The sequence below is a fragment of the Phocoena sinus genome, chromosome 14 (assembly GCF_008692025.1).
Source record: "Phocoena sinus isolate mPhoSin1 chromosome 14, mPhoSin1.pri, whole genome shotgun sequence".
NCBI classification, from domain to species: Eukaryota; Metazoa; Chordata; class Mammalia; order Artiodactyla; family Phocoenidae; genus Phocoena; species Phocoena sinus.
In genome coordinates this window covers 77,781,430-77,808,292 of record NC_045776.1, presented here as the reverse complement: position 1 = coordinate 77,808,292, position 26,863 = coordinate 77,781,430, and the positions used below count along the sequence as shown (strand labels likewise).

Sequence of the window (26,863 nt, the reverse complement as noted above, 5' to 3'; positions counted from 1 at the left end):
GTGCTTTTCTATATATGAAAATATGCAAGAGTCTGGGCTTATTAAAATCATTCCTTGATGGGCATCTTGACTATGTAGGGCCAGTACCCTGTTTTTCTCCATCCTGAATCCCCCTCAGGGTGCACCATCGGGGGCAGCTGACGGCTTGATGGCTGCAGCATTCTTTGTTTACTGAAATGGGAGGCAACATTCTTTGTCCACACCCCGAAAAATCAGCCCGTGCTGGTGGTGTGAATCTGATAATCACACCAAGGTGTGTATTATGACAGTTTGGGAGTGTGTACTGAATGGATAAAAGGGTTCTGCACGGGCAGAGACAGAAGCAGACTTAGTCTGTGGTCAGCAGACGTGTTTCTGCAGGCAAGAGCTTGAGTTAGACCCTAAAGGGTGAGTAGGAGCTGCAGACACTCCAGGAAAGTGGCCCTGGATTAGCAGGTGGGAGGGAGAGTCTAGGGGCTGTATCAGAAGAGAAAGGATGTATTTGTTTATTTCGAGAACAAGGAAAGCCATAGAAGATGTTGAGGGGGATTGAAATGGTCTCTCTAGTTGGACTGTGGCGATCTCGTGGGAGAGGAACGTCGAAGTCCTCCAGCCAAAGATAACCAGAAATACACCGGTGGTCCACAAAGATAGGGTTATTCTTTTGCTACAGCAGGGAGAGGGCACCCAGGAGGAACTCTGGGGAGTCAAGGATTTGGGCTTTTGCTAGGGGATTTTAAACAGGAACTCAGGTAGCGGGGGACGAGCTCTGTGTTAAATACAGTCAGCAGTTCAGTGAAAGGGTACCTTAAAAACTTAGAATTTTCCCTGTTGCCAAAATGGAAAGAGACACATTCCCTCCTTCCTTTCTTAGAGTATTTCCTTGACAAATTCTGCATGTGTAAATCTTTCCTCTGTCTCTTTGATACAGATGTAAATCTTTTCTGTGGGTGCTATTTTTATTTTTTTTTACTATGGTAAACTCTACATAACAGGAAATTTACGATTTAAATATTTTTAAGTATACAATTCAATGGCATTAAGGGCATTCCTCTTGTGTAACTGTCACCACTATCTCCTTCCAGAACTTTTTCATCACCCTAAACAGAAACTCTGTACCCATTCAGCAATAACCCCCCATTCCCTCCTCCCTCCCAGCCCCTGGTAAACCTCTAATCTACATTCTGTCTCTATGAATTTGCCTATTCTAGATGTTTCATAGAAGTGGGATCATACAATATTTCCCCTTTTGTGTGAGGCTTCTTGTACTTAGCATCATGTTCTCAAGGTTCATCCATGTAGCACATGTCAGTGCTTCACTCCTTTTTATGGCTGAATACTACTCCACTGTATGTCTACCATACATTTTGCAAATCTTTTCAAAGGCTAAATAAGCCTCTTGCCAATGTCACAGCCCAGAAATGTTTCTCCTAAGGGCCTGGGAACCATCTCTTTGAAATGCAAATATCAAGGAAGGTAGTGTCCTTTTCTCCCTGCGATGTGGGAGTCTAAGCACTCCATTTCAGGCTGTAACCACCAGCTTATCACAAAGATGAGCAATTTTATTATTTCTTGAGACAAAGGCAGGTAGTACAATGTGTACCCCATTTGCCAGGTGACCTTAGGATGAACTTGGAAAGAATAAACTAGGGAAAGTGTGATCAGGTCCTCTTACTTTTTTAAGTGAATGGTAATTTACAAGCCACCATTAATCTCAGAAGCATGTACACGATGAAATGTTTTGGCTGTATACAAAAGGGTGGGATTTCTTTCTGGCTTTGTAATCTCATTAGCAGGTTACCTGCGATGTGCATCACCATCTAGTTTAATGCTTGTTCAACAATAAAACTGTTCTCCTTTCCTAGGGTTTGGAGAGGATTTTCTGGATCGGTAGGAGAGTTTAATTTTAATTTGTCATTGAAAAGAAATCCATAATCGTTCACAAGAATGTCTTACCAACCACCTGTGCAGCTGTGGGGGCCTGCCTTCCACTTAACGGGCTGCAAACCTTACCGAGGTCTGCGTGTCACCAAGGCTGATATTCACATTCTCAGGGCCAGGCCTGCACTGTTTAAGAGCCACCCTGGAGACATGGACTGGGACAGTGGCTGAGGGGACAGAGAAGGAGATAGATTTGAGAAATATTAGGAGTGATCTTTTAGAGAAGAGAATTGCTTTCCTGTTCCCACAAAAAAGTTTCTCTGAAGAAACTGAGGCACAGAGAACTTAACCTCTGTTGGGCATTTGAATACAGGTAGTGTTTCCTAGCACACTTTAAGATCTCAACACTTTTTCCAGGCCCTGTGGGATCTTGAAAGCATGCAGTGCTTGAAAGCAGAGAATCTGGAGCTACCACCTGATTCCAATTCAGAGTTGCCCGGCTGAGCCCTTCCCCATTTCCCGACCTACAAAATCAAGAGCACAAAAACAAGGTTGTTTTCAGCTCCTAGGCTTTGGGTTTATTTCTTATGCAGCAACAGGAACTGATGTATATGTATTGTTTCATTTAATAGGAAGATCTATTGTTATCCCCATTTTATAGATGTGGAAATGGAGGCTTGGATATGTTATCCTCTATGGGCATTGGGATACAGAGGGTGAGGAAAGAGAGGTCGCAAGGATGGCAGCAGGTTCCAGTTTTGCAGGAAGGGAGGGATGGTTGGCCCTTTCCAAGGCAGGAATCTTTGGGAGGGGACAAGGTAAATTACAGGGGGTGGGGATGGGAGAGAGGCCGGGGAGGACTTTGAGCTCCTGGGAGGCAAGGACACTGTCTTATTCACCTCTGTATCCCCAAGGCACACAGCCCAGGGCCTGTCACGAAACTAAACTGAGTTGGAAAAATAAATAAATAGGTGCAGGCACGGAAGTAAGAGAGTGCCCACCCACAGGTGAATGGGAACTGCTGTTTGGAGGATTCAAATCCAGGTTCGACCACTTTTTGTCTCTGTGACTTTCAACTAGTGACTCCCACCTTTATGAGCCAGGTTTTCCTTATCTGTAGAACGTATATAAAATGTGGTACCTATGGCAGAGGGCTCAAATGAGGCGTCCTTGAAGAACGGAGTTAGAGTGCTTGGCAGGGCACCCGCTCATGAATATTAAGTTTGTTATTATTACAGCATACTGTTTAGCATACAGTCAAGCAGACAAGCGGATCTGGATTAGAATCTAGGACAAGGGACTCCCAACAAGTCTATCTATCTCCCTGAACCTCAGTTTCCCCATCTGTAACTTGGGGAGAAGAACAGTTCATAGGGTTATTGGTAAGGGCCGACGAGCTCATTGACAGGAAACGCTCCGCACACATAATAAACATGGATGCCACTATTATTGTCCATTCACAGCTTCCAGGCCCCACCGCGCTGTTATTTTCCAAAACGCATTTCCTTTCCTCGGCCCCAGCTCAGCCCTTCGAGAGCAGCTGGGGCCGAGGGGGTGTGGCCACGGGCGTGGGTGGGGCGACCCTGGCGCCCACCCTCAAGGCGGGTGGGCGGGGCGAAGCGGGGCGCCCTGGCGCGCGCGCGCAGCGTGCGGCGGCCCCAGGTACGCGGACAAGATGGCGGCGGCAGCGGGTCGACAGCGCGATGGAAGTGGTGCCGGCGCTGGCGGAGGAGGCCGCGCCTGAGGCAGCGGGCCTCAGCTGCCTCGTCAACCTGCCCGGCGAGGTGCTGGAGTACATCCTGTGCAGCGGCTCGCTGACGGCCGCCGACATCGGCCGCGTCTCCAGCACCTGCCGGCGGCTGCGCGAGCTGTGCCAGAGTAGCGGGAAGGTGTGGAAGGAGCAGTTCCGGGTGAGGTGAGCCCGCCGCCCATGCCTCCCGCGCCCCCTCTCTGCGCCCCACGGGGCCGGGCCTGGCCGCCCGGAGCCGCCACCTCCCTGCCCGCGCGCGGACCCCACCCCCGCATCCCACCCCCGGACCCCTTCCCGCGGACAGACAGACCAAAGGCCTCCAGCCGCCGGCCCCTCGGTCCACGCCAAGCGGACCCGCCGGTGTCCAGATTGCGCATTGGGAAGCGCCCAGCAGCCGGCCCCTCCATAAAGGATGACGACGGTGGTATCACGGCTAATCCATCATGCGCGCTTCTTTTGTGCCCGACTCTGTGCTAGAATGTTTACACGGACCGGGTGATGCAGTGCTGCTTACAGCCCTTGGAGGAAGCGGGCGCATCATCCCTTGGCTGTTGGCTGAGAGCACAGATTTCGGTGTGGGACCCGGGATAAAATCTGGCCCTGGCGTACTCGCCGTGCGACCTTGGGGGTAGCGACTTCCCTTTTTTGAGCCTCATTCATCGACTTTAAACGGTGTTGATTAGACCTACCTTTTACTGTGGTGATTAGATGAGCTGATGTATAGGGAGCACTTACACAGGGCCCGGCTCTTCGGAGGCGCGCAATTAATGTTAACTGTGATTGTCATCACTATGATTGTTGTTGCTCCCACTGTCCGCATTTTATAAATGGGGAGTGGAAACACAGTATTCATACTGCTACGCCAAGGTCACGCCGAAAGCGAGTGCGTGCGTGCCGGGTGGAGATTTGAACTAGGTCCATCGCCAGGGCCCCTCTGACCCCTAAACCCAGCCGCTTTCCCTGTTTTCCAAGGCTGCCTTTGATTCGTGTTTGTCTGCCTTTGAGGCTCTCTTAAGCTGAGGGGGTGTTTCTCTCCTTGTAGGTGGCCTTCCCTTATGAAACACTACAGCCCCACCGACTACGTCAATTGGTTGGAGGAGTATAAAGTTCGGCAAAAAGCTGGGTTAGAGGCCCGGAAGATTGTAGCCTCCTTCTCAAAGAGGTTCTTTTCAGAGCACGTAAGGATCTGTTGATGGAGCTCTAAGCATTTGCATGGTAGTGGTGTCTGCGTCTGGGTCTGTAGGCATGAGCTCATCCAGCTCTTTTTGCTATCTCCCTTTTCAGTGCTCTCACAATCCCTTCCTCACTTAGATGGCTGCAAGAGTCATTGTGTCCTTTTCCTGCTATCCAGCAACGTGAAGCCATTTGTCCCTGCCAGCTTTACTTTTCTAAAGCCAGAGAGAATTGGGGGAGAGGGGGAGGGAGAGGGAAGGAGGGACCCGCAGCGCAGTGATCAGCATTGTTTCTCTTTAATTGGGTTAAACATATATTTTGCAACCTCCACATGATTGGGGGTATTATCCATGATTAAACACTACAGATTTCACCCAGTTATTTTCCAGAAGCGTTGCCAAAATTAATATGGTTCTTCTCTCTGGCTTTGCAGGTTCTAACCAGTAGTGAACTGCATTATTTGTTAAGGTAACAGAGGATTAAGACATGTCTAAAATCAAGACATACCTGTAAATCAAGAATTATTACTCCCTCAATTAAATCGTCTTGTATTCATTATCCCTGGAAAGTTATTTTGTTTGTTTGTTTGTTTTTTAATATTGCTGAAGTGCATGGGTGGGTTGGTTGGTTTCCCTTCCACAAAATATCTCACAGAAGTTTCTGTATCGGGTCCTGATTCTTAACTTTTTGTAAATTCTGGAAAACAGTCCACGCTAATATTTTAAGTTTATTTCTGATCGGAGGTCTAGAAATGGAGCCAGTCTGATTTATTTTACTCTCCTGGTTTACTAAAGATTAATTCCTATTTCTGATTTTAATTACTATTGCTTAATGAAGTTCATACGTTTTGAAATGTTTTCAAGGCTTTTCAAGTTTTGAAAGGGAAAATTTGAACTTTGGACAAATTTGAACTTGTTCCCCTATAGAGAATAAAACTAGCTATTTCCTAGTGTAATTCATTTCTATAAATGTTTGTTCATGTTAGAATGGTCAGAATTTATGTCCTACTTTGGATAAGCCATACGCTGGCTAAGAGCATTCATCATCACAGGTATTCCATTCTGGTTTAAATGTGTTTGCACATACATATATGTGGGTGCTGGATGTGTTTAATGCACTTGGACATGGGCTGCTAGTTTGCTGTCTCTACTTACAGTCCAGCTGGTTTTGTGTGCATACTTAACAGCTTGTGCCTTTGTCTAATAATAAGGCATTGTTGTGTTTTTTCCCCAGCTCCCTCTTTCCCTGTACCTCTGCTTGATTAGAAGCGTGTCAAGGACTTTGAACATAACAGCAGTATACTTAGGATTGATCTGTGGGTGGATGATTACTTTGGCTCAGGACCCTTGTATTCCTGTGTTTTCAACATGCACACAGGTTGACAAGAAATTTCCTGGCTACTTTCAAAAAGAAAAGTGGGAGAAGTAATAGAATTTTAAACCAAGGGGATCTTAAAACTCATTGGTACCACCACCTCAATTTACAGAGGAGAAACATGCCCAGTCGGTTAAGAGTTGCCCAAAGCACTGGACTTCTCTCTCTGGCCCCACACTCCTAGCTGAGTACAGCGTAGACTGCACAGAATAGTTACTGTGAATTAGGAGATTTTTGTATTTCTAGTCCTCGTTTCAGAGCTGTTTTTCTTCACATTTCCGATGTAAGTTATCACTTTCAGAAATTCCAGTCTTTGAAAAGATAATTCATTTACAGCTAACAGTTACGATCTGAACAAATTATTGTTACTCCACATGTTCCTTTGCACCTCTAGTGGGTGGGTGGTGCAAGATAGTGTGGGAGAGGTGTTAACCACTTCCATAGAAATGAGCAGCTTTGTTTGCAACTCAGATTTGTGTGTGAGAGTGACAACATTATTACTCGTTACTGAGGCCTCTTTGTGTCTCTTCTTCATAGGTCCCTTGTAACGGTTTTAGTGACATTGAGAATCTTGAGGGACCAGAGATATTTTTTGAGGATGAACTGGTGTGTATCCTAAATATGGAAGGAAGGTAAGCTGTAGATTTATCAGGGATTTTGTTAGTTTGTTTGTGTGTTTTAATAATAACTCCAGAATTAATTGCTGTAATTTGTATGTGACTGAACTGTGGTACATGTATTTCCAAATATTTCATGTTACATTCATGTTGCCATAGTTATATTTTTGAAAAATTCCATGTATATAAGTTAAATACCCCAAGACAATTGATATTTAAAGAAATGGTGCAAAAATCCTTTTGGGAGAATTAATATTTAGTCCTCCTATGGGTCAAATACTGTGCTCTGGGTACTTGTATCTGTATATCATTTGGGTAATACAGATTATCTTTTCTTTGTTGTCATCTCTTCATCTGCTACCACCAAATTTGCCTGTCATTAGTTGAATTAAAAAAATTTCTTACGTATGTCTTAATGTAATGGATAATTTTTTTTTTTTTTTTACAATTTCTGAATTCTGGTAAGCAGTAATCTTACTTTGGCAATGAACATTATAGATATTTGGTTGAGCCTTTTTTCTCTCCTGATTAAGAAGAATCCATTCTCTCTTGGTTGTTGCTTAAATTTTTTTATGCCTTATATTTTCTGCTGTGAAGGTTAATTTCCAGTTTACCTGAAAGATGACTTGGCTTCCAGCTTATCTGGAAAAAGTTAAGCTTAACCTACGAAAAAGATTTTCTGCTCTAAAAGTTCTAGAAACTTTACTAGTGATGGAAGATAAGAGTGCTAGTTTAACATCTTCCTTAAGAGAGATTATTGTGAAATGTCTCACAAACAGGGAGCAAGACATTTTTCTTGTTGTTTTCAAGGGGGTTTAGGAGAGAGAAATATCTATCAGTGGAACAGCTGTGGGGAGAGGTAAGATGTGTCACTATTCTAGGCCTTGGATGAGTTCTGATGCAGAGGTCATTTTTCTGTTTCTATTTTGGTTTATCTATAAATGAATTGAAGTGTGATCTAATAGTCAGTATTGTGCAGCCTTAAAAATAAAAGTCGACCTGGCCTTTTTACATACATACACATAAACTGTTAAATACATAAATATTATACATACTCAGTTTATTGGTTGTTTTGGGTTTGGTTTGATGTTTAGTGCAGACTTTTTTTTTTTTTTTCCTTATTTATGTTGTTTTTTTCCTTCCTTCTCCCTCCATTTGCACTGCCCTTCCCAGCCCCCAGTCCCATAATTTATGATGACAACCTAGGTTGTATGCTTCCATGCTAATATGATATACATGCGGATGGAGGGGGATCATCACTTTACAAAACTGAGATCAAATAATAGGTACTTTTCAGCATCTTTTTTTCCTCATTCAACATTGCCCCGTGGAAATCTATCCTAATCGACGGTAAAAATCAAATTCACTTTTGTTAATGGCTGCATACTGTTTTGTAGTATATACCATAACTTATTTAATCATCCCCCATTAATGGGTGACCACTTCCTTCTCCATTTTGTTACTGTGGAGGGTGGTGTTGCTAGTGCATTCATTTCTGAGTATTAGATTCCTGGGGATGGGTTTCCTAGGTCAGACTATAGAATGTTGTTTGAAAAACGTAAGAGATAACATGTCCTTGAATAAGAAGACTTACCATCATGAAAATGTTGATTCTTCCAAAATTAATACATAAACTTAGTGCTGTTCCAGTTAGGATCCAACAAGAGTTTTGGGAGGGGAGAGTTCTGTGTGTTTTGAATGGATAGTATTGTCATAAAATATATACAGAATAGTAAATTCACAGGAGCCAGAAAAAACAATTTTTAAATAATCACAATGGGAAACTTGCATCACTAGATATTAGAACATATTATGACACTACCTGTTATCAAACAATACAATATTTGAATAAAAATAGATAGCTATATCAGTGGCAAAAGATAATTCAAATTCATGTCTCAGCATAGCAGATAATTTAATATATTTAAACTCACAGGGGAGAAGATGGGTTATTTAATGAATGGTATTGGATATAACTGAATATCCATCTGGAAGAAAGTAAAACTTGTATCATATACAAAAATTAAATTCCAAGAGATTAAACAACCTAAAATTTAAAACTGTCACAATGAAAATCCTTCAAGAAAATAGGAGACTTCATGTACAATCTGGGGATACCTCCTTAACCAAGACTGGTAATGCAAAAGCAATAAAAAAAAAAAAAAGACAAATGATTTTGCAATTAAACAAATAGACTTGTATGACCAAAGAAACCATAAACAAAGTCAATAGAATCCTTAAAATTTCTGAAAAGAAATTGAAAAATGTACAAAGGATAAGAGGACAACATTCTCAGAAGAGCAAGTCCAAGTGGCTGGCAGTCAAGTAAAAAGACCTTTAAGTTCACTCTTCGAAGAAATGTTAAATAACAATGAAATATTGGATTTTTCCTTGTCAGATTGGTAAAAAAAAAAAAAAAAGACTAAATATGCACAGCCACTAGAAGTGTGTATCGTTATAGTCTTCTTAGAAATTATCATAAGTATGGTACCCTTCGGCCTGACAAGTATTTTGAACCTAAAACGGGGTTGTTTTTTAATAATAAGGAATACTCTCCTGTTTGTAAGTATTTGGGGATGACGGTTTTCATGAAGGACCCTCTTTGTATTCATTCCTGGCAAATGCTTGTTGTTTGGGTATGGAAAGCATAGGAAGGAAGAAGGGTAGTTGGTGCTAAGGCACCAGTCCCTGGGTATTTAAAAACAGTTTACATTTATGGTGTTTTATGTGGTCTTAAAGGAAGAGTACATCCTACAAATAAAGATTTGAAGCAACATATTAAAAGGGCATACACTATATCTGGGAATATTGACCCAGAATGACCAGCACTGAGACATATTTCAGTAAAACTACTAGATTTTAAAGACAGAAAAGTCCTTTGAGGATCCAGGCAAAAAAGACAAAGCCACTTATAAGGGAGAACAAATCAGAAATCATTAAACTTTTCAACAGCAGTACTCTCTGCCAGAGAAAAAAGAGTAACACATTTAAGATACCCAAGGGTGGAAAATGTCAGCCGAGTATTTTTATATCCAGCCAAACTGACTTCCAAGTGTAAGGGCTGTGGAAAAACTCATCCACTTGAAAGAACTCAGGGACTTCTTAGCCCTACCTGAAAAATATGCTAGAAAATGAGCTTCAGACAACCAAAATAGCTAAAGAGACCCTGATGCAAGAACTAGTGGTGAACATTAAATACATATTTACTTGTAGAATTAAATCCAAGTGACAGGTGATAGGGGAAAAAGTATTGTATGTGATGGCTGTACGCCCTGACAGTGTAGACACAACACAGCTGTCCAGAAGAAATGAGCAGAGGATGGGGGAGATCGTGAACAAAATATTTAGGTGTTTTCAGGAATCATCAAGGTGATAAGAATATTGGTCTTGTTATTCTGAGGCTGGTGTGTGTGTGTGTGTATAAAAGAGCGAGGTAGAATAAAGCAAATGAGTGATTATGTGGTATTCTAATTCATCACTGGTATCCTGAAGAAGCAGGATTCTCCTGGAGGAAAAAAAGATATAGATACAAAATAGAAGAAGGTAAAAACTGTATAGTTCTGAATTTGAATTAGATGTGTCAGTATGAATTCATGAGATATTTTATGTTTAAATACGTGTAGGTATATGTGTGTGTGTGTGTGTGTACACACACTTATACACTAGACTTCGTATCTGCCCACTGAAAAGGTCTAGAAACAATAACCAACCTAGTAGAAATGATCATCCCTAGCACTCAGATTGTGGTCTTCATCCTACTCCCCATCAAAAGCAGCCAGGGTTTTTGGAGAAGCGCCTGATTCTAGGTCCAGAGCAGGCAATGTAAAAGATGACCCTGGAAGCATCTGGGAAGCCTAGAACCAGGTAGCGAGAAAAGTAACAATATTTCATGTCAGAAGTATTCAGGGGCCAACGTGAAGAGGCTTCCTTTGGCCAAAGATGTAGCGATTTTGAGCATCAGCGTGGACAGTAACTAGAATGGGTGGAAATACAGCAAATATGTTTAGCTCCATGAGTTCATAATAATACTTAACAACAACTAATTGGTCACCTTTGGAGGATAATAAGAACCCAAATTATTATTTTGGAAAACGATAAAGGGAAAGAAGTGAACATTTATCCTGCCTATTCCTACATACGATGCCACTGGGGGACCAAATAGTAGATGAGGGGAAATTATTCTTTATAGAAGTATTCCAGCTAATAATTAAAAGGGATGGCTGCATTAGAACATCACCACTTTATGGCCTCTAATGAATTAACAGACCTGGGCCTTTGAGTAGCAATGGCTGCTGACATCACAGAAAGAGACAACCAAGGCATGATTGCCTCCTTATGGAACTCACTACCACCTATGAAGTCGTCTTGCCAAGTAAATGGAATCTGAATCTGATCAAGCCTCTACGTCCAATTTACAGGAATTTAGAAGACAGAAGAACATGTTATGCTACACCATGTGGATGCAGTCAACAAATTCCAGACTATGGGAAAGTACAGGTCAAACAACCAGGTTTCTTCAACAAATAAAATACAAGGGGAAAAAAGATGAAGGGGGATCCTGTGAATTAAGAGACTTAAAAGCATGTAAACAGACTAGTCTGGAGTGTTTAGGAATACACATTTGCAAAAACTCTAGAGAAAAGCAAGGTAGTGATGACCATTGAGGTGTGGATTGTGATCATTGTCATGGGGGGGAGGAGAGGGCCCATGGGGAGCTTCTGGGGTTTCTGCAAAGTTCTATTTCTTGGCCTAAGTGGTGGATACAAGGGTGTTTCCCTTATAATAATTCATTAGGCTATTCGTTTGTTTCATGTGATTTTCTAGATTGGTACACTTTATAGCTCAAAGGTTAAAAAGCTAGTAAAACCTAGCTCTGCTCATTTTCACTTACTCCCTGAGGATTGGAGAGTCCTTTATTTATGAAGCCAGGCCAATAAGTTAATCATTGATTGTCTCCCTCCTACTTCCCATAATCCCTGTGCATATTTGGGAGATCTGATGAAGAGTTTCAATCATTCAGCAAGTATTTATTGAGCATCTGCTGTGTGTCAGACACCATTCTAGGAGCTGAGGATACAGCAGTGAGCTCAACTTAAAAAAAAAAAAAAAACCTTGCCTTCATGGAGCTCACACTCTAGTGGAGAAGAGAGATGCTTAACAAAGTTAAGACATTAATTATATTAGAAAATGAGAAGTGCTATAGAGAAATATTAACCAGGGGAGAGGGTGAGGGAACGATACGGGGGGGTACAATTTTAAATAGAATGGTGGGAGAAAGCCTTACTCAAAGCGACATTTCAGTCAAAACCTGCAAGGAGATGAGGGCACAGATTGCAGATCCCCAGGGGAGGAATGTTCTAGTCGGGAGGAATTGAGTGCTAATGCCTAAGGTGAACTCCAGCCAGGTGTGAGGAAGGAACGGCCGGGAAACCAGCATTGCTGGCGGCTGGACTGGGTGGGGAGGGTGATACAGGAACTGAGGGCAGACAGGTAACGGGGCGAGAGTTTAAAGGACCTTTTAGGTCATCATTAGGACTTGGGCTTTTATATACTTTGATCGACGTGGAAAACCATTGGAGAATTTGGGGCAGAGGGTTTTTGTGCTATGACTTAACATGTCACCTGGCGCCCTCTGGCTGCCATGTCGAATGTAGACTGTGAGGGGCAAGGATCAAAGCAGGAAGCTGCTATGACACAGACAAAAGAGGACGGTGGTTTAGATGAGTTGGACGTGCTCACATTTCTGATATATTTTGACGATAGGACTAAGAGCATAGGTGGATGGATTGAATATGGCTGTGAGAGAAAGCAAGGAGTCAAGGATGGCTCCGAGGGCGTCCTAACTGGATGGTGGAGTTGCCTTTATCTGAGATGGGCATGACTCTAGGAGGGGAAGAAAGTTAAGGTCTCATCAGATATTGAAGTGGGATGTGGTTGTAGCAGTTGGATATACAGGTGTGGAGTTTAGGGGAAAAACCTGTTCTGGAGAATAAATTGGGGGGTGTCAGTGTGGATGGTGTCTGAAACCTTGAGACTGGATGAGATGGCAGTGAGTGTAGAAGGAGAAAGGCAGCAGCCCAAGGTCCGAGCGGCCAGAAAGCTTCCAAAATGCCTTTCTCCTGTCTCCTGAGACTCACCCAGCTCCCCTGACTTTTCAGGTTTCTCTTTCATTTCCTATTAGTAAATCTGAAGCCAAATGGATAACTGTTTCTTGAGTTTCAGCACAGCTAACTTAGTGTTAAATTACAAATGCCAAACCCTAAATTGTGCTGTCAGCTTCCATGATACGTACTATATGCTTGTGAGCCAATTATACTTTTCTTGTTAAGTAGACTCTTAACGTGGTATGATTAGTGTGAAGTAAAAAGATGGATAATTGAGAATTTTAATATCTTAATTCTTATTGACTCATTGCTTGTTTGTTTATTTGTTTTTTTCCAGAAAAGCTTTGACCTGGAAATACTACGCCAAAAAAATTCTTTATTACCTGCGACAACAGAAAATTTTAAATAATCTTAAGGCTTTTCTTCAGCAGCCTGATGATTATGAATCATATCTTGAAGGTGAGACTTCAACATTGATATTTTGATAGGCAGCTGAGTTGTCCTTAGAGCAGCAGTGAAAGTGGCCCTGATGGAAAAGCAGTGGAAAAGTGAACTGCTACATGGGCCTCTGGAGGTTGGGTTGTATGGTCTGATCAATTAGGTAGGCAGAACGATTAAATTCAGAGCTAAGACCTGGTCAAAATCTTTAGCGGTCAGCTAAAGAGACAGTGTTTATAAAGATGCACCATCGGGCTTCCCTGGTGGCATAGTGGTTAAGAATCCGCCTGCCAGTGCAGGAGACCCGGGTTCGAGCGCTGGTCCGGGAAGATCCCACATGCTGCGGAGCAGCTAAGCCCATGCACCACACCTACTGAGCCTGCGCTTTAGAGCCCGTGAGCCACAACTACTGAAGCCCACGCGCCTACAGCCCGTGCTCTGCAACAAGAGAAGCCACCACAATGAGAAGCCCGCGCACCGCAACGAAGAGTAGTCCCCACTCACCGCTACTAGAGAAAGCCTGTGCGTAGCAACAAAGACCCAACGCAGCCATAAATAAATAAATAAATAAATAAATAAATTTAAAGATGCATCATCGGTTCAAAGCATGAGGCTGACATTTTAGCTAATGAGGTTAATTCCCTGTCTCTAAGCTTTGAAGCCTCATTTCAAATCAGAAATAAATGTGTCCAGTTTTGTCTCCATGTGACCTCAAGCAAATCCCTTAACCTCTCTGGTTGGAGTTTAATGAGGACAAAATGTTCTTGCATGTCAGTGAGTCTTGTTGTCCATAATGAGAACTGAGTGGAAAGAAGTCCTGTGGACAGGCAAGATGAAGGGAAGAACTTTCTGTTCCTACTGAGTTGAGCAAGAACAAAACGTGACTTCATTTTTAAAAAACTATTTTAAATTCCTAGCATATTACACAAACACTCCCACAAATTATGGTTATGAAATACAGATATGACTCTTCCTTCACTTTCATTCCCTACTCCCAGCGACTTACGCAATTCATTGATTCTTTATCCTTTCCAGCGTTTCTCATAGTCGTGTCTCCGTTCTGTTCTTGGTGTCGCGCAGGCTGTTGCCACCTCTCCCCGCAGCAGCTTTCTAAGTAATACTTGCTTTCATGGGCATCACGCCCTCCTGCTCTCAGGTCAGCCGGCCTAGCCTGAAACCCAGCCTTTCCAGCACTCCGTGTGAGCCTGCGACGTGGCCAGCTGATTTCCTTTTTGAAATTAAATCTCTGCCTGCTTTCAGTGCCCTCCATAATTCAGCCAGGCCTTTCCCCATCACTCTCTAAAGTGTCCCATTTGCTCCAGCCAGGCCACTATCCTCACTGGCGCCATACACATACACCTGGCTTCACTTTCTCATTCGTGGTATATCTTTTCCTTAGGATTCCCTCCTAAATCCTACTCACCCTCCAAGTTCATTTCAGGTTTCACTCGCATTAAGTTTTCGTGATAACTGCAACACTTGCAGATTTTACTGCCTCGGACCTACAGTAGCAGTGGCTGGTAAACCCTATCCATCCTCTGCTTCCTGTGTGTACAGGTGTTTCTTTAATAGTCACTGTGTTTCTTGTGTTCCTTGTCCTTATGTTACGATCAGGATGTACTCCGCAGTGTGTAGTGCAGATTCTTGTTGATTGAACCATCCAGAAGGACAGGAAGTATCTGCTTCAGTTCATTAAAATAAAATATCCTCACCACCCTGGAATCGTCACACATGCATCTTCTGTTTATTCCACAGGAATAACTTGACAGGCTTTATTTATGAAAACAATTGCTTCTCTTTCATCTTTCAAATATTAAGTAATATTATAATTTTCGGCAGCTCATTCACATCAGTGCTGTGGACACTGGGTAGCTGTTGAAGGTTTTTAACTAGTTGAGCGAATAGAAATTGGCTCCAAGGTTTTGATCCTTGGTGACCAGCTAGACTCATCTGACACCGTTGACGAAGTCGAAGCAGCAGCAGATAGGACGGGCTGCGGAGCTGTGCAGCATAAAGCCCTTCAGCCGACAGCTGGGGGAACTGAGTCCCGAGGAGACCCAGGAGCCATTCCCTGGCTGGTGGCAGAACTGGGGCTGGTGTCCAGGTCTCTTGATACCCACTGGGGTGTAAGTAGGGGATCCAGGTCCTGAGCTGGTTTGAGACCTCTTGAATTTAAAGTGACTCTACAGCTTCCCGAGTGAAAACGTCCCATAGCAGACGAGCAGGTTAGCCCACTGGGTCTCGGGTTAAAAAGTAACCTAAGGGGCTTCCCTGGTGGCGCACTGGTTGAGAGTCCGCCTGCCGATGCAGGGGACGTGGGTTCGTGCCCCGGTCTGGGAAGATCCCACATGCCACAGAGCGGCTGGGCCCGTGAGCCATGGCCGCTGAGCCTGCGCGTCCGGAGCCTGTGCTCCGCAACGGGAGAGGCCACAACAGTGAGAGGCCCGCGTACCGCAAAAAAAAAAAAAAAAAAAAAAAAAAGTAACCTAAGGTGGTGAAGAGTAGTGATTTTTGAGAGACAGTATCTCTGGTGTGCTCTGTACAACTTACTAGCTGTGGGTTTCCTGAGTGTAACTGTTTAATTTCAAAGTCCAGTTATCTCCAAAGTCCATTTACCGGCTCACCTTTCAGAGAAATAATTTGTTGAAATGGTATATCTGACATTGAGGGCTTTCAACTATTTTTTTTTTAAGTCTCAATGAACTGTCTTATAAGTTTTCAGAGTTGTTGGATTTTGAACTATAAGAAAATTAGGGACAGAGGAGTAGCTTGAAAAGATCTCCTTTATGGTATTTATTTCTCTTCCTAGTAGACTGTGGAGATATGGCATGTATCACACAGTTCTTTTGAGTCCATGACCTCTGAGAGAGTTTTGGTATATTAAAAAAATAATAATAATAACGAAATGTAATCTTCTTTGCTGTAAGGATGTTGCTCCTTCTCAGTGTCTTAGCAGCAGCCAGACCTGACATCCGAGATAGGACCACATCTGGAGGAGTGGTGTGAAGAGCTGTGGCCCCAGGAGTCTGCGGTGAATGACCACTGATAAGAAAAGGTGGAAGTAGGAATTTATTCGGTAATTCTTGTTCATTTCAGGTGCAGTGTATATTGACCAGTACTGCAATCCTCTCTCCGACATCAGCCTCAGAGACATTCAGGCCCAGATTGACAGCATCGTGGAGCTTGTTTGCAAAACCCTCCGGGGCATAAATAGTCGCCACCCCAGCTTGGCCTTCAAGGCAGGTGTGGAACTGCTTCGGATACAGCTGTATTTGCAAAAGAAAACGTAGAGTAATTGATTAATTTGGGGAATTCTGCAGTGCATTCCCATTATGTCCCCAAAAATCGACTGATGATACAACCACATGTTCACCTGGGTGATGTAAAAGACCTCAAATAACGTGTTGTCTTTTCCACCCTGGGTTGGTAACACCTGATGTATATTCTTAGGACATCGCCAGTGTCTGCATGTTAAAGGTTATTTGGGACACTGGTCACAACGTTATTTGTGCTTGTGTCCTCAGAGTAGGTCTCTGTATTTCAGGTGAATCCTCCATGATAATGGAAATAGAACTCCAGAGCCAGGTGCTGGATGCCATGAACTACGTCCTTTATGACCAACTGAAGTTCAAGGGGAACCGAATGGATTACTATAATGCCCTAAACTTATATATGCACCAGGTAAATATGTGTATGATAGAAAATGTAATAATTATATATATATTAAGCTTATCTCTGATAAACTGTACAGTTACTGAGGGCAAATAATAGATTTTGTTCATCTCTCAATGCCCAGTGAAACTCATTTTTGCCTCTACTGTGAGGATATTGCTGTGGCTTTTACCTACTTCATCACAGAGCATCCTCTGAAAACCCTTGAAGTAAATTCCTGACTAGAAATAGGACTTCTCTGACTCAGTGTGATCAGTTTGCATCTTGTGAACACTAAACTATGAGACTAGCCTTTTTGCACTGGCTTCCGGGAAGACTGGAGGAAACACATGACCAGCTACGTCATTGATGCTTGTTTTTTATTTGTTTCCTACTTGTCTCTGTTTTCATATCTGTTCTGTTGCTCTCCGTGAGACTTGTATTTTCTTTTGTCATATCTTACACACGTTATCTGAAATGGCCTTACGTTCTTCCTAGAAGAAGGAGGGCCCAAATCACAGGTCTGCACACTTTTTCTGTGAAGGGCCAGACAGTGATTCTCCTTGGCTCTGCAGGCCACGTACCCTCTGTCCTAACCACTCGGTTCTGCCACGGTCAAGCGAAAGAAGGCACAAACCATATGGAAACAAAGGCATGTGGCTGTGTTCCAGTAGAATGTTGTATGTGGACATGGACATATGAATTTCATATAGTTCTCATGTTTCATGAAATAGTATTCTTTTGACTTTTTTAAACATTAAGAAATATTAAAACTCTTCTTATGCAAGCCATCCAAAAACAGTTGGTGGGCCCGATTTGGCCCATAGACTGTAGTCCGAGAGCCCTGATCTAAGTAAATGAAATATTCATCCACTTAAGCCTGAAAACCTGTCCTCTCACCTGATGCACAGTAGGTGGCCACTGAGAAGGTGTGGGGAAGGGGTGAGAAGGTGTGATTCATCTCTGTGAAGCTAAAGCCTTCTTTTCTCTGCTAGGTTTTAATCCGCAGAACTGGAATCCCAATCAGCATGTCTCTGCTCTACCTGACCATTGCCCGGCAGTTGGGGGTCCCACTGGAGCCTGTCAACTTCCCCAGTCACTTCTTATTAAGGTGGTGCCAAGGTGCAGAAGGGTGAGCCATCCGTGACACATCGTGATTGCCCTGAGGATTCATTTCCACTGTGCTGAGAGGAGATGTAACAACAGAGGTTAAAAGGGGGCCTAGGGTGGTGATGGAACTGGTTTGCTCTTGATTGTATCCACGTCCGTGATCTGCTCGTGGGAGAAGTGCGCTCTGGATCTTTGTCTTATTTCTCAGAACTGCATGTGAATCTCCAATTACCTCAGAGAAAACATTTAATTTTAAAGAACAGGACTAAGAGTTCAGGATCTTCTGTGAATCTCAGAGTCCCTTTGTTCCGAAGCAGATCAGTACAAAGAGTTCTTAAAGAAACTGTTACTTCCCAGTCTTCCGTAAAATCTCCCCCCAGAAGAGAGGGAAGGAGGGAGGGAGAAGCAGGGGAGAGGGAACTGGGCCCAAGTTCTTCATCCATGTGCAAAAGCAAATATTCAAGTTCTCAGCAGCGGCACTCCTTTTAGGCAAGGTTGGTGACCTGATGCGCATTTTGCAGACCAGGTTAATGAGTTCTATTTTGTTCTCTTGTTTGAGACCTGGTGTCCTATTGGACATAAAGCTCCCTTTCAGCTATAGTCTAGAGAGACTGGTCTCTTTAAGGAAAAGAAACATAGTTATTTAATTACATCCTGTTACTTCAAACTACTTCTTAATGACTGGCTGTGGTACTGTTTGGTGAAGTGATGAGTGGAATGATAGAAAGTAGCTGAGCTTTGAAGTTTGAATTTAGACCTCGGTTTCCTCTGAGCCTCAGTTTCTTCCTGTGTAAAATGGGGCTAATGTTTTTCATAAAGTGGTTTGGAGGGTTAAATGAGAGAACCCAGTGCTTTACACGCCTGGTGGAATTTCTCATGCTGGTCTCTATATTTCCACCTCCGGGTTTAGGAAATAAAACTTGTCTGTACGTTGGCGGCTCCTCGGTATTCTTCCTTATCCCTTTCCCTCCTCTCCTCTCTAGAGGTAACCGCCAGTTAGTTTGAAAGTATTTGTTATTTCCACGCAAATTTTAATATTTCGTTACATGTGTATGTTTCCTTGAATAGCGAGTACGGGCTTCCCTTGTTTCCCAGATAGAATCTGTTCCTTAAAATGTATTGGATGGTTTCTCTTTTGGATAGCAGGCACCCATTTTCCATTATTTTAAATGAGAAAAGTGCTTTTCCAGCTCATTCCCTCTCCCTGAATAACCCAACCAATTTCCCCAAATATCTCTAAAATATTCTTAAATGCTTATATAATGATCCACCAAGGATTTCTGCGCGATATAAAGCATTTAAAACACCAATTACCATGTTACTTACCACAGTGACCTATTGCCGGCCACATTTGTGTGTGGTAACAGGATTGTTTTTCCTTCTTTAGGCTACAGTGAGCATACACCACGATGCAGATAAACAATGAAGTGGTTTGTTAGCACCCAAAGCACCTGGCGGACACAAACACTGAGACCCATAAAGGGCTGGCCCGCTGGGGAGAGGCCGGGAGGTTGGCGGGAGAGCGCACAGTGCTGGGCTGCAGGCCCTCTGCGTCCTGACTGGACTGCTCCTCGGGCCCGTGGTCTCTGTGTCTGCACCGAGACCACAGTGTCGCGTTGACTGTGGCTTTATCGTTAGTCGTAATGACTAGTGGGGCGAGGCCCCCACGGAGTCCGTTAGCATTGCCCTGGCTCCTCGTAGGCTGGTGTCCATGTGCAGCTTCAGTACCCGTTTGTCAGGCGCCTCGAAGCTCTGGCATGGTAGCTGGGCCCAGAGCTCCTCTGGATTCGTGGATTCATGTGAGGAGTGTGGCCTGCTTGCGCTTCCCTGCTCAGTCTGTCTGTCTGTAAACACATCTCCTTGCACGCTTAAGTCATCTTTAGTGTCCTTTAAAATATTTTATTGTTTTCCACATGCAGCTCTTTGACATATTGCTAGATTTGTTCCTGGGTACCGTAACTTTTTGTTGCTGTTGTAAATGGTAATTGTTTAAATTACGCAGTCTCTGGTGGTGCACAGGGACATGGTTGATGACTTAGATCTGGGTCTGATTATCAGCACCTCTGCTGGATCAATTATTAGTGCTAATAATTTGCTAGGTCTTTCAGCTTTTCTGTGTAGACCGTCATATTGTCTGAATTGCGACAGTTTTATTTCTTCTTTTTTTTTCCAGCTGTTGTACGTTTGTGTCTCTTTTACTTATTCTGCTGGCGGGGTCCTCCTGTACACAGTGAATAGAAACAGTGATAGCAGGCACTCTGCCTTGGGTATGACTTTAAAATTTCATCTCAAACATGATGTTTGGGAGCAGTACCTTTCATTGAGATGATCAAAGCTGCCTTCTAAAGTTGTAATTTGGGACTTCCCTGGCGATCCAGTGGTTAGGACTCCACGCTTCCACTGCAGGGGGCACGGGTTCCATCCCTGGTCGGGGAACTAAGAGCCTGCATGCCGCATGGTGCGGTTAAAAAAAAAAGGAAAAAAACAATAATAAAGTCGTAATTTGCTAAGAGTTTTATTAATAACTAGGATTTTTTTCCCCCAAATTTCTTTTCTGTGTCTACAGATAGGATGTGGTTTTTCTCCTTTAGTCTGCATGTGGTGAAATGTTTTAGCGTTCAGACCTCCTTTCATTCTTAAGGAGCATCTGACTTACTCATGTGGATTTTTATACATTTGCTGTGTTTGATTTGCTCATACTTTGCTTAGGATTTTTGCCTGTAAACTTGTGTGCATTTGTGTGGTTCTCCTAGACCCAAAAAAAGGGTTGAAGGGCATTCCTTATTTCTGGAACAATTATATATGTCTTGCTAAAGGCAGGCTATTAATACGACTCAAAGAAGAAATCTGACTGGGCTTTTTAGCTGCCGAAGAGAAAGTCTCTATCAAAGTGAAACAGTTGCTCAAAGAAAAAAAACACAGCTATCCCTGAAACAAAGTCCCACCTCAATCCCTCAGGAGTCCTCGTAGGGTGAATACAGTATCGTTAGAGGTCCTGAGGTGAGAACCTGCTTATGTGACCGCCTACCGGCCCGGCTCGGCGTGGGCCACCCCCACGTGCGAGAGCGCGGGTCGTGGAGGGCGGTTCCATGGGAGGAGTGGGAGGTGGAGGCCAGGGACGCAGCTCTCCGGGGTCTGGAGCAGGGTCCCAGCCTGAGCCTCCCGAGCGCATCTGCAGAGCTGAGGCCAGAATCCTTGTGGCCCCAGGCCCCATAACTGTCATCACGGCCTCAAGGGGCCCGGGATCCACAGATGTTAACTGCTGCTACTCTGTGAAATTAATAGACTGGCTCAGGCATTCCAGAAATGTTTCTCTCAACCAGACTTCTGATAGGTAGGCCTGGCAGTGAGTTTTAGAGTAAATCTCTCTAACTATATTGAATGGCATAAACCAGGGCTATTTCTCTAGTGTCAGTGCACTGCAGCCTTAATACAGCAGCGTGTGCATACAGGTCAGATCTCAGACTTTGGGCAAGGCCTTGATATTGTCAGTAGAAATGCCACTGTGTTAGCATTCATTCTCTGATTTGAGCTACTTATTACGGGGTTTTAAATATTGACTTGTTCAGCTCTAATCTGAGATACGACTCACTACGTGTGCTCTTTGGATAGGGCAACCCTGGACATCTTTGACTACATCTACATAGATGCTTTTGGGAAAGGCAAGCAGCTGACAGTGAAAGAATGTGAATACCTGATCGGCCAGCATGTGACTGCAGCGCTGTATGGGGTGGTGAACGTAAAGAAGGTGTTACAGCGAATGGTGGGAAACCTTTTAAGCCTGGGAAAGCGGTAAGGTTTTCTTGGTTTTCCAGTACTTCCGCGGCGTGTGCGTCTTTGGAGGTGCAAATTACCTTACAGAGAATTTTATTTAATGAGCCTACCTGTGATACAGAGAAGCAGCGGATGCTTTGTGGCACAGTTGGGACAGCTGCAGCTATCTACCCACCATGGGAAAAAACTGGTTCCCTTGACGTAATGCTATCCAGACTTAAGATGTGCTGAGTGACTTTTCTTCGAGATCTTTGCAGTGGACTTGGGCGAGTTCTCTTTTATAAATGCTGAAAGCATTCTCCAGGAACAAGAATATTTTAGACTGGCAACAAGTATTTTTCACCTCCTAGTGCTTTGCTGTCTTTGAATTTATACCTTTCTATCACTTAGGTAAGAGGACAAACAAAAGTATGAAACAGTCTTGCTTCTGAGTCCAAGGAAAATTGTCTTACGGGGAAAATAGAAATTTATAGATTGGAGTATTAGTTTTCTGCCTAATGGCAGAATTTCTTTTTAAATAAACTTTATTTTTTTAAGAACAGTTTTAGGTTCACAGCAAAACTGAGCCGCAAGTACAGAGAGTTCCCGTTTACCCCCTGCTTCTGGACACACACGGCCTCCCTCATTTCAGCAACCCCCTCCCGGGAGCAGGCTGTTTGTTACAGTTGATGAACCTACCTTGGCACGCCATTATCACTCCAAGTCCAAGTTTACATTGGGCTTGCTGTTGATGGTGTACATTCTGTGGATTTTGACAAGCATGTAATGACGTGTACCCACCGCTGTAGTGTCATCTAGAAGAGTTTCACTGACCTAATAGTCCTCCACCTATTCAGAGTCCATTTTTAATTTATGTACAGTGTTATCAAGGTGACTCTGTAAGGAAAACAGTTACGATTTTAACTTAGTGGAGTACGAAATTTCTATTTCTTGTGTATCTTTTTTTGTTAAGAGTGTTGTAACTTTGCTGAAGAGAGGAAGTATCAGAATCAGAGAACGTGTGGGATTTGTGTCCATTACTTTTAAGATCTGGGCCTTGAAAAAGAGGGTCTTAGCTCGGAAGCAAACAGGATAAAACACAGATTTCTTTCCCCACAGGGAAGGCATCGACCAGTCGTACCAGCTCCTGAGGGACTCCCTGGATCTGTACCTGGCGATGTACCCGGACCAGGTGCAGCTCCTCCTTCTCCAAGCCAGGCTCTACTTCCACCTGGGCATCTGGCCAGAGAAGGTAATTATTTTACTTTGATGCTTTGCACCTGCCTTAGAGAGGGAAATCCTAGCTGAGAGGCAGCGCTTACAAGTTTATCCTTGTATTAACCTGGAGGATAAACACAGATTTATTCACAGTCTCCTGGTGTTGACCCATCGATTTAACTTTTTGTCTCCTTTTATTCTACTAAAAATTAGTTATCCTGCCAGGAATTGCCCATTCTCTCTGTGATCAGTGCCTTAAATTCCCAGAACCACAAGGCCTCGGCCCTACCTCTCACCCACTGGTGCCCCAAAGATGTATTTTCCCCAAGCCACCCTTCTCAAGGGGAAGCAGAAGTTTCCATATTCATCCTCCAGCTGTGCTGTTAGCAACTAAATTGACCACATGTAAATAGCCCTGCATGGCATAGGAAAGTGAGATCTTAGATGTGTTCAGGTCCAGCTGCTGGATGCTTTTAGGACTGCTTATGCCTTTGGAAACTGTTGGGTTTTACTGTTCCACTTGGCTCTCTCAGGTTTGTGACGCCCGCTTTGGCCAGCAGGAAGCTCTGTCAGAGGCCACCATGTTTGGGGTCGGCACCACTCCTCAAGAGCTGCGGGTGCAGCACATGTATGCTTCCAGCCATGCAGCACAGTGCAGGAGCAGCTGCTCGTCCCCATCATGCCCTTGCTTGGCCATGGGAATATGCTAATAGTCTACTTTGTTTAGACAGCCGGGTGAGAGACTTGAATTCTAAGCTCTCACAGGAACATCACCATAAAATCATCAGCCCTGTCACTAGAGAGTGGTAAAATCTTCCTTGAGAAAGTAAATAACCTCAGTGACTCACCGTTGCTTAGATATACATTGCCTCATTTATTCACAGTGTCAAAGATCTACCGTAGTTCTAGGAAAGGGTGCGTCAGTAGGAAAATCCCTGAGCCCCTGTCTTCAGATGTCATCTACAGCCCAGGCAGTGGCTGTCCTCCCAGGACACCCATGTGATGCGATAGAAGAGTTACTGGAACACTAGGCTCTCTACCAAGGTCACCACCTGCTTCCCACGACCTTGTCCAGAATTGAATAGTTTATTTTTTACTTGATTTATTTTTGATACCAGGATATACATAACTAATTCCTTTCACTTTTTACTGTACATTAGTTCAGGAATTTCATGATAATTTGTAAAATGCATGGTTCCTCATAAGTAGATTCTGTACTTAAATTACACATCAGCCATGGTTTCAAAGCATGGTTCCTCATAAGTAGATTCTGTACTTAAATTACATATCAGCCTTAGAAGGAGTAGGGTTGACATCGCCTTTGGGAGGAACGTCTGTAGAAGCCCTGGCATCCTTCCCTTTGAGGACAGGCTCAGTTTAGGGCTCCTGTGCTACCTCTGGGGGAGTTTCCTTGGTATCCTCCTCAGATGGTCAGAATTGCCTTCCTTCCAAGCAGATGTCACCGGAACAAGTTCCAGAATTGTCACACGCAGAACATTTTTCCCCATGATGACCATTCGTGGGCTGCTGGGGTCAGGCACCTAGACGCTCCCTGCATCTAAGCTCAGGAAGGGAAAGTGGCTCCTTCCCCATGTGTGGCAACTGTCTCGCCTCCATGAACTGTGCTGTAACTGCAGGAAGGACCCCACGACAGTGGAGGAGAGCTGGGGCCCAAAGCGAGGAAGGCTCCAGGGGATGCGGAAGCAGTTAGAAAAGGGTCCTTTCCGGAGAAAGGGTTTGAGGTGGCCCTAGAAGGCCGGGGAACGATTTCAGAGCACAGGGAAGTAGGTTCCTCCAGTGGTGGGGACGGCTGGGAGAGCTCAGTGCTGCACACCTCCAGTACCTTCTGCCAGCCCTTTGGGGTGGCTACTTTTGTTTTGTTTTTTGCCCTTTTACAAACAATGAAACCGAGGCACTGAGAAAAGTTAAGTAGTTTGCCAAGGTCTCCCGCACAGAAGTTGATGGCATCAGGTGTTCAGATTCACAGCCCACCCACACGCTTGAACCCTGTGGACCAGGGCCAAGGCGAGATTGTTTCTGAAGAAGCCAACAGAAGGGCATTTTCTACTCCTCTTGCTAAACCTACATCCTCGTTCCGATCCGTAGTTATCCCTTCCCTCCATTTTCCACATTCAGTGGAAAAGATGTCCCTCAGTCTTCCAAGGCAAAACTCCGTGTGCTCTGGATCCAACCTGCTGCCTGTCCTTGGACTACTAAGTTTTCCTTTATTTCTTCTCCTGTATCTGCAGCTCCCTGTTTCTACTTCTACTGTCAGCATTAAACATACTCAGGTCTCCCTCATCTTTGAAAAAAGAGAAGGAGAAGCCTCCGACAACAGCCCCCGGCTTTGCCTGTGGCTCCACCTTACCTCTCTGCTCCCAGCCTGGCCAGGGTCCTTGTGATGGCCTCCCCCTCGCCTCCCCCGCACTGCGCAGAGCATGGGGCTCCATTCCCAGCCCTCCCCCACGTGAACTGGAAGCCCATGATGCCTTCTTGCTAAACCTTTCTCTTTGTTGCCAAATCCAGTGGACACCTGTCTTTCCTTATCTTTCTTGATCACTTGGAGGTCATCCCCCCACTCAAAACACTGTTCCTTTGATTCTGGTCCCCTCTTCCCAGGCTCTCGCTAGTTGCTGTCCTTTGTCTCTCCCTTTAAGGCTCTACACTGTGGGGTAGTTTCTAGACTTCTTTCTACTGTGCACAGTTCCCCTCAGTGATCTCACCAGCTCTCCTTAACCTCAGTTACCATCTGTAGGTCAGCAGCTCCCGAATCTCTGATCTCCTGCCTCTGAAACCCCTCCCTGCCCCTCTGCACCATGACGGCCCTGAGCTCGCCCTTCCACAAAGCTTGTGCGGAGTGTCTCACAGCTGCTTAACCACGCACGAGACCGTGCTCTTGAAGGTCAGGGACCACATCTCGTTCTTTACTGTAGCTATTCCCCTTGCTCTCAACACAATTCCTGCCACCCAGTAGGTACAACATTTTATTTGAATGAATGATTAAGAAATGACAGAAATTCGTTAGCTGTGAACAAGGAAGGAGGCTCGAAGAGAATATCCCAATTTTCCAATAAGGGAGGCCACTTTAAAAGTTGAAGTGTGTGGGGAACTGACCTGTTTCGGGGTAGGAGACAGTGTTCCGTCTGGGATATGCTGAGTTTGATTGGCATGACCTGGAGCCATGGAGTACCGCGCTTGGTGGGCGCTCTTGGCATCAGCATCTAGTAGCTGAAGTCCCAAAAGTAGAAGAGCCCACAGAAGTGGATGTCCAGAGGTTGGAGCCAAGAGCTTCAGAGAGATGTCGGGGGAAACCTGCAGTTAAGAGGACAGAGCAGGGTCCGCAAACTCTGGCCCCTGGGCCCAGAGCCGCCTGGCTTTGTGAGTACGTTTTGTCAGCACACAGCCGTGTCCATGTCTGCGGACTGTCTCTGGCTGCTTTTCAGCCACAGCGGCAGAGGGGAGTAGTTGAGTCAGAGACCGTCCGGCCCACAAAGCCTAAAATATTTACTTTCGGGCCCTTTACAGAGCAAGTTGCCAGTCATGTGCAGTAGTCGCCCCTGTTCCAAGATCTCTACTCTGAAGGTTGTGGGCTCTTGGGATTCTAGGCCTAGGCATTTAGCTGTAGACGTCATGGTGCCCCACTGTCAGCACGGCTTTTGGAAACACACTGGGCACATCTCATGGTGCCTTCTCCGTTTCTGCCCTCTCCCTTCACCCTATCATCCACACACCAAGGGAAGGACGGGAGTAATCATCCCTGAACCTTATCTCCTCCTCTGATGCTCTGAGTTCAAGACTTCCTTTATGCTTTGAAG

The 26,863-nt window shown here is 44.4% G+C and overlaps 1 protein-coding gene across 1 annotated transcript in view; it reads left to right on the top strand.

The window, feature by feature from the left end:
• Nucleotides 1-3,535: 3,535 nt before the first annotated feature.
• Nucleotides 3,536-26,863, top strand: part of FBXO21 (F-box protein 21) — a 37,304-nt gene continuing 13,976 nt past the window's right edge. The window contains 10 exon segments of the mRNA XM_032602391.1: nucleotides 3,536-3,553; nucleotides 3,555-3,775; nucleotides 4,653-4,788; nucleotides 6,695-6,789; nucleotides 13,216-13,337; nucleotides 16,413-16,559; nucleotides 16,861-16,997; nucleotides 17,963-18,099; nucleotides 21,690-21,869; nucleotides 22,950-23,082. Of these exon segments, the coding sequence (XP_032458282.1) occupies nucleotides 3,536-3,553; nucleotides 3,555-3,775; nucleotides 4,653-4,788; nucleotides 6,695-6,789; nucleotides 13,216-13,337; nucleotides 16,413-16,559; nucleotides 16,861-16,997; nucleotides 17,963-18,099; nucleotides 21,690-21,869; nucleotides 22,950-23,082 (1,326 nt within the window).